General features: G+C 48.8%; 1 protein-coding gene across 4 annotated transcripts in view; it reads right to left on the reverse strand.

Moving 5' to 3' along the window:
• Positions 1 to 2254: 2254 nt before the first annotated feature.
• LOC137044891 (neuronal PAS domain-containing protein 4-like) overlaps positions 2255 to 7740 on the reverse strand; it is a 15792-nt gene continuing 10306 nt past the window's right edge. For all 4 annotated transcript variants that reach the window (XM_067421265.1, XM_067421264.1, XM_067421267.1 and 1 more), the window contains 4 exons: positions 7082 to 7298; positions 6902 to 7011; positions 6643 to 6778; positions 2255 to 3844 (listed from right to left, as the gene is read on the reverse strand). In XM_067421265.1, the coding sequence (XP_067277366.1) occupies positions 3022 to 3844; positions 6643 to 6778; positions 6902 to 7011; positions 7082 to 7298 (1286 nt within the window). In that variant the 3' untranslated portion in view covers positions 2255 to 3021. The remainder of the gene's footprint in view (positions 3845 to 6642; positions 6779 to 6901; positions 7012 to 7081; positions 7299 to 7740) is intronic.

Genomic DNA, 7740 nt, shown 5'->3' on the forward strand with positions numbered 1-7740 from the left:
CTCCTCTCACTCATACTCTTCCTCCTCTCACTCACACTCTTCCTCCTCTCACTCACACTCTTCCTCCTCTCACTCACACTCTTCCTCCTCTCACTCACACTCTTCCTCCTCTCACTCACACTCTTCCTCCTTTCACTCACACTCTTCCTCCTCTCACTCACACTCTTCCTCCTCTCCCTCACACTCTTCCTCCTCTCACTCACTCTTCCTCCTCTCACTCACACTCTTCCTCCTTTCACTCACACTCTTCCTCCTTTCACTCACACTCTTCTCCTCTCACTCACTCTTCCTCCTCTCACTCACACTCTTCCTCCTCTCACTCACTCTTCCTCCTCTCACTCACACTCTTCCTCCTCTCACTCACTCTTCCTCCTCTCACTCATACTCTTCCTCCTCTCACTCACTCTTCCTCCTCTCACTCACACTCTTCCTCCTCTCACTCACTCTTCCTCCTCTCACTCACTCTTCCTCCTCTCACTCACACTCTTCCTCCTCTCACTCTCACTCATACTCTTCCTCCTCTCACTCACACTCTTCCTCCTCTCACTCACACTCTTCCTCCTCTCACTCACACTCTTCCTCCTCTCACTCACACTCTTCCTCCTCTCACTCACACTCTTCCTCCTCTCACTCACACTCTTCCTCCTCTCACTCATACTCTTCCTCCTCTCACTCACACTCTTCCTCCTCTCACTCACACTCTTCCTCCTCTTACTCACACTCTTCCTCCTCTTACTCAGACTCTTCCTCCTCTCACTCACACTCTTCCTCCTCTCACTCACACTCTTCCTCCTCTCACTCATACTCTTCCTCCTCTCACTCACACTCTTCCTCCTCTCACTCACACTCTTCCTCTTTTCACTCACACTCTTCCTCCTTTCACTCACACTCTTCCTCCTCTCACTCACACTCTTCCTCCTTTCACTCACACTCTTCCTCCTCTCACTCACACTCTTCCTCCTCTCACTCACACTCTTCCTCCTCTCACTCGTACTCTTCCTCCTCTCACACGTTTGTTGATAGAGTGTCTACCGAATTATCTGTAGTGTTTATATATTGACTGATGATGTGTGTATGATTTTAAAGCATGGTTTGAAATTGATCAAATAAATAGTTTTGAGGTAATTGTTTGATTTTTCCCAGTCAGATGTTCTCTGAATGTACTTTTAGTTAGATTTGGTTTGTGTTTAATATTGAGAGAAAAGGAGTGAAGGTTTCAAGAAATGTGTCAAAGCATTTGTGAAAGCCTGTAAAAGTAGAGCAGTGTGACGTCACAGAGGCACTGAGCGCGGATCAATCCTGCCACCTGGTGGCCACATCTATAGATGTAATATCTGAATGAGTGACTGGATAAACAGGATTTCTTTAATACGATTTACTGGTTTTGTTATTGCACACATGTATTTTTATTATGATGTGATATTTTACAGCTTTTATATTGATCAAAAGTGTAGCCAGTATTTCGTTCTTTTGTTCACAGGTGTGTCGAATTACTTCATTTCAAAGCAGCTTCACAGTCATGAACAGGAAAATATTAATGATAAAGTGTTAATGTTAATGATAAAGCATCTCTATAAAAGATCATTATTCAGATCAAAACTACACTATATACACACTATATAGAAAAACTGCCTGATTTTTTATTCTGTTGCAAAATGTAACTATATTATCACACAGATGTAATTGATAAATGTGACATTGAGATATAAACATCATGATTATATATATATATATATATATATATATATATATATATATATATATATATATATATATATATATATATATATATATATATATATATATATATATGTGTGTGTGTGTGTGTGTGTGTGTGTGTGACAGGAGCGTGTCACTTATTATGAAGTGATGAGTGATCAAAGTTATGATCAAAGTTATTCAACTTAATATACAAATAAAATGTATGAATTAGGTTTTATTTTATAAACTATAATACTGATCTGCCAGCATTGTCTCTCTATGATAAATTAAAATAAGCTGATAACATCACTGTTTACTCCAGAACGACTGTACAGCCAAATCTAATTCTGCTGCAGTATTGTCCTGTTTAACACTGAAGCTGCTCTGACACAATCGGCGCTGGAGAAGAGCGATAGAAATAAAGTTGATCGTTTGATTGATGACAAAACACACCACAGTTTTACTTCTCTTAACAACTTTATTGACATGTTATACAAAAATAGAAACAGAGAGCAAAAATATATAAATAAGCTCCAAACATTATATTCTGACGGTCGAGAGAAACTTTACATTCATACGTGGAGTGAGACTTCTGAATAAATACAGGAGTGATTTTGATGAGGTAGATTCGGTTCTTCATAAGTGCAGCTTATTATTGAATCTTTACAAGAGCATCCAAACATCCTTAAAGGGATAGTTCACCAAAAACATGAATAGTATCACAAGTTGATACGGCGGAAGCTCGATTTTTTTTAAACTTTATAACATGTTAAATATATGGATGTTTTTCTAACACAAACTTTTACACTTTTATGATGGATGGATGCACTTTTATGATGATAGATGCACTTTTATGATGATAGATGCACTTTTATGATGATAGATGCGCTTTTATGATGATAGATGCACTTTTATGATGATAGATGCACTTTTTTGGGTTTCAAATTTTGGGCTGCCATTCAATCCCATTATAAAGCTTGGAAGAGCCAGGACCTTTAAAACAGGACACATTTACTGGAGAAGCCAAACAACTTCTTTCTGAAACATGTTTAAAACAAGAACAAACATCTTCCAATGGAGTCAGAAAAACAAACTCATAAAGCTAGATTATTTTTTGTGGTAAAAGTGTTGACTGTTAATAATTCACATAAAACACTGCAACATTATAAATGATTCTTCAGAAACATGTTTCCATCTACACCTCATCAAATCTCCATGGGAGCCAAACTGGGTTACTAGAGTAAGTCACAGACTTCAGTTATTATATGGATTCTTCCGACAGCGCGTGTGTGGGAAACACCGGCATCACCTGATCAGGGTCTAATGGAAGGTGGCGTACAGGCCGTGATGGAGGGGATGCGTCGGCTCCACTGGGGGGATGGAGGGGGGCCGGAGGAGGTCCAGAGGGGGGCCGGAGAGGGGCCGGAGAGGGGCCGCAGGGGGTCCACAGAGGGGCCGGAGCGGGGCCGGGGTGGGGCCAGAGGGGGGCCGGAGGGGGGCCGGGCTCCAGGCCGTGTGTTTGACCGTGGCCGTGTCCAGATCCTGCAGGATGCTGTCGATGACCGCCTCGTCCAGAAGAGGCCAGCACAGGCCGGCGGAGCTGTAGGCGTTGAAGCTGCAGGCTAGCGAGCGGATCTGATGGGCTAGCGTGCCGATCTCCGGAGGCTCAAAGAGGAAGCGTCCGTCCACCGAGGGCTCCGGTGTCAGCAGATCCGACATACTGTCCTGGCTAAACATGAAGTCCTCCGGGTGCAAGACTGACACACACTCCGGCCGGGAGATAGGGACGAGGCGAGCATCCGGCGGACACACGGGAGGAAGAGCGTCAGGATACGGATGATGAAGAGCATCAGGATATGAATGAGGAAGAGCATCTGGATACGGATGAGGAAGAGCATCAGGATATGTATGATGACTCCCAGCAAAAATGTCAGATGGGCAGAAGTGGGAGCCGCACACCAGCTGCTCCAGAGCTCTGTAGCCTTCAGACTGGAGGTCCGAGGACAGGGAGGAAGCGGGACTGTAGGGCGGCGAGGAGGAGAAGCCGCTGTCGGACACGCTCCGGGTTTTGCGCCGGACGGAAGCCTGAGGCACCGGAGCGCCACCGTACAGTTTCTCTCTGAGATACTCCGCCTCCGTTTCACTGCGGACGAGAAGAGCAGGTGTGTGTGTGAGACAGTGTAAGAGGAGCAGTGACCCGCTGTAGAGTTAAAGCAGGCGAGCGGGGATGAAGGTAAAGCAGGTGAGAGGGGATGAAGGTAAAGCAGGCGAAAGGGGATGAAGGTAAAGCAGGCGAGAGGGGATGAAGGTAAAGCAGGCGAGAGGGGATGAAGGTAAAGCAGGTGAGAGGGGATGAAGGTAAAGCAGGTGAGAGGGGATGAAGGTAAAGCAGGTGAGAGGGGATGAAGGTAAAGCAGGTGAGAGGGGATGAAGGTAAAGCAGGTGAGAGGGGATGAAGGTAAAGCAGGTGAGAGGGGATGAAGGTAAAGCAGGTGAGAGGGGATGAAGGTAAAGCAGGTGAGAGGGGATGAAGGTAAAGCAGGTGAGAGGGGATGAAGGTAAAGCAGGTGAGAGGGGATGAAGGTAAAGCAGGCGAGAGGGGATGAAGGTAAAGCAGGTGAGAGGGGATGAAGGTAAAGCAGGTGAGAGGGGATGAAGGTAAAGCAGGTGAGAGGGGATGAAGGTAAAGCAGGAGAGAGGGGATGAAGGTAAAGCAGGAGAGAGGGGATGAAGGTAAAGCAGGTGAGAGGGAATGAAGGTAAAGCAGGTGAGAGGGGATGAAGGTAAAGCAGGTGAGAGGGGATGAAGGTAAAGCAGGCGAGAGGGGATGAAGGTAAAGCAGGTGAGAGGGGATGAAGGTAAAGCAGGCGAGAGGGGATGAAGGTAAAGCAGGTGAGAGGGGATGATGGTAAAGCAGGTGAGAGGGGATGAAGGTAAAGCAGGTGAGAGGGGATGAAGGTAAAGCAGGTGAGAGGGGATGAAGGTAAAGCAGGTGAGAGGGGATGAAGGTAAAGCAGGTGAGAGGGGATGAAGGTAAAGCAGGCGAGAGGGGATGAAGGTAAAGCAGGCGAGAGGGGATGAAGGTAAAGCAGGTGAGAGGGGATGAAGGTAAAGCAGGTGAGAGGGGATGAAGGTAAAGCAGGTGAGAGGGGATGAAGGTAAAGCAGGTGAGAGGGGATGAAGGTAAAGCAGGTGAGAGGGGATGAAGGTAAAGCAGGTGAGAGGGGATGAAGGTAAAGCAGGTGAGAGGGGATGAAGGTAAAGCAGGTGAGAGGGGATGAAGGTAAAGCAGGTGAGAGGGGATGAAGGTAAAGCAGGTGAGAGGGGATGAAGGTAAAGCAGGAGAGAGGGGATGAAGGTAAAGCAGGTGAGAGGGGATGAAGGTAAAGCAGGCGAGAGGGGATGAAGGTAAAGCAGGCGAGAGGGGATGAAGGTAAAGCAGGTGAGCGGGGATGAAGGTAAAGCAGGCGAGAGGGGATGAAGGTAAAGCAGGTGAGTGGGGATGAAGGTAAAGCAGGTGAGCGGGGATGAAGGTAAAGCAGGCGAGAGGGGATGAAGGTAAAGCAGGTGAGCGGGGATGAAGGTAAAGCAGGTGAGAGGGGATGAAGGTAAAGCAGGTGAGCGGGGATGAAGGTAAAGCAGGCGAAAGGGGATGAAGGTAAAGCAGGTGAGAGGGGATGAAGGTAAAGCAGGTGAGAGGGGATGAAGGTAAAGCAGGTGAGAGGGGATGAAGGTAAAGCAGGTGAGCGGGGATGAAGGTAAAGCAGGTGAGAGGGGATGAAGGTAAAGCAGGTGAGCGGGGATGAAGGTAAAGCAGGTGAAAGGGGATGAAGGTAAAGCAGGTGAGCGGGGATGAAGGTAAAGCAGGTGAGCGGGGATGAAGGTAAAGCAGGTGAGCGGGGATGAAGGTAAAGCAGGTGAGAGGGGATGAAGGTAAAGCAGGCGAGAGGGGATGAAGGTAAAGCAGGTGAGAGGGGATGAAGGTAAAGCAGGTGAGCGGGGATGAAGGTAAAGCAGGTGAGAGGGGATGAAGGTAAAGCAGGTGAGAGGGGATGAAGGTAAAGCAGGTGAGCGGGGATGAAGGTAAAGCAGGTGAGCGGGGATGAAGGTAAAGCAGGTGAGAGGGGATGAAGGTAAAGCAGGTGAGCGTGGATAAAGGTAAAGCAGGTGAGAGGGGATGAAGGTAAAGCAGGTGAGAGGGGATGAAGGTAAAGCAGGTGAGAGGGGATGAAGGTAAAGCAGGTGAGCGGGGATGAAGGTAAAGCAGGTGAGAGGGGATGAAGGTAAAGCAGGTGAGAGGGGATGAAGGTAAAGCAGGTGAGCGTGGATAAAGGTAAAGCAGGTGAGAGGGGATGAAGGTAAAGCAGGTGAGAGGGGATGAAGGTAAAGCAGGTGAGCGTGGATAAAGGTAAAGCAGGTGAGAGGGGATGAAGGTAAAGCAGGTGAGCGGGGATGAAGGTAAAGCAGGTGAGAGGGGATGAAGGTAAAGCAGGTGAGAGGGGATGAAGGTAAAGCAGGTGAGCGTGGATAAAGGTAAAGCAGGTGAGCGGGGATGAAGGTAAAGCAGGCGAGAGGGGATGAAGGTAAAGCAGGTGAGCGGGGATGAAGGTAAAGCAGGTGAGCGGGGATGAAGGTAAAGCAGGTGAGCGTGGATAAAGGTAAAGCAGGTGAGAGGGGATGAAGGTAAAGCAGGTGAGAGGGGATGAAGGTAAAGCAGGTGAGCGTGGATAAAGGTAAAGCAGGTGAGAGGGGATGAAGGTAAAGCAGGTGAGAGGGGATGAAGGTAAAGCAGGTGAGCGGGGATGAAGGTAAAGCAGGTGAGCGTGGATAAAGGTAAAGCAGGTGAGAGGGGATGAAGGTAAAGCAGGTGAGAGGGGATGAAGGTAAAGCAGGTGAGCGGGGATGAAGGTAAAGCAGGTGAGCGGGGATAAAGGTGTGCACCTGAGGATGTGGTTAACGCAGGTGATCGACTCTCGAGACGCTTCTAGAGTTGCACAAACGTACAGCCGGATCCAGGACAGATCCTTCCGCTGCAGCCGGACCAGCATCTGGGAACTAGAGCCGCCCTCAGCGCCAACTGCAGAACAATACCGGTCAGAACCTCTGTCTGTGTGTGTGTGTGTGTGTGTGTGTGTGTGTGTGTGTGTGTGTGTGTGTGTGTGTGTGTGTGTGTGTGTGTGTGTGTGTGAGAGAGACTCACGGAGTGTGTTGTGGCAGTGGGCGGCAAGCGTGAGGTCATCAGGGTGCAGGAGGCCATACCACGATCGACCAATCAGCTCCTCCGCTGAGAAACCCAGGTGGAACAAGACACTGTGGAAACATAAATCATCATCAGATCCAGAATCAGCCGTGCTGTTTATGAGAGGAAGAGCATCTGTACCTGTAGGGGGCGTGAGTGAGGCTCATGTCGGGCCGGTGGAGTGTGTGGAAGGATCCGGAGCCGTGGAGGCGGTCCTGAAGCCGGTCAGCTGTGGGTGTGCAGAGCGCCACAAACACACACTCACTCCGGAAGCGTCCCGTTATCAGCATGGAGCATCCGGAGCCGCTCTGGAGACGCACCGATTTAGAGGCCAGCATTCGGCACACCAGACTCCTCTCTGAGACACACACACACATCAGGTCTGAGACACACCTGATTATATAAGTGTGTGTGTGTGTGTGTGTGTGTGTGTGTGTGTGTGTGTGTGTGTGTGTGTGTGTGTGTGTGTGTGTGTGTGTGTGTGTGTGTGTGTGTGTGTGTGTGTGTGTGTGAGCATTTGGCACACCAGACTCCTCTCTGAGACACACACATCAGGTCTGAGACACACCTGACTAGAGTCCTGCAACGGGTCGGGTACTCGCATAAAAGTGGCTAAAACGGGTGGATTGGGACATTTATAAAATGCACGGGCGGGGATGCGGGCGGATAATTAACTCTGTGCGCGTGGGATGAAAAATATGTGCAATATTTCTGTGGCGAGGTGGACGAGCGAGACCGGGGTGTGATGGCGAATGAGCCACACCGGCCTCGAGTCCTCTCATGAGGGAGCGCGGAGGCAT

This window comes from Pseudorasbora parva, chromosome 17 (genome assembly GCF_024679245.1).
Source record: "Pseudorasbora parva isolate DD20220531a chromosome 17, ASM2467924v1, whole genome shotgun sequence".
NCBI classification, from domain to species: Eukaryota; Metazoa; Chordata; class Actinopteri; order Cypriniformes; family Gobionidae; genus Pseudorasbora; species Pseudorasbora parva.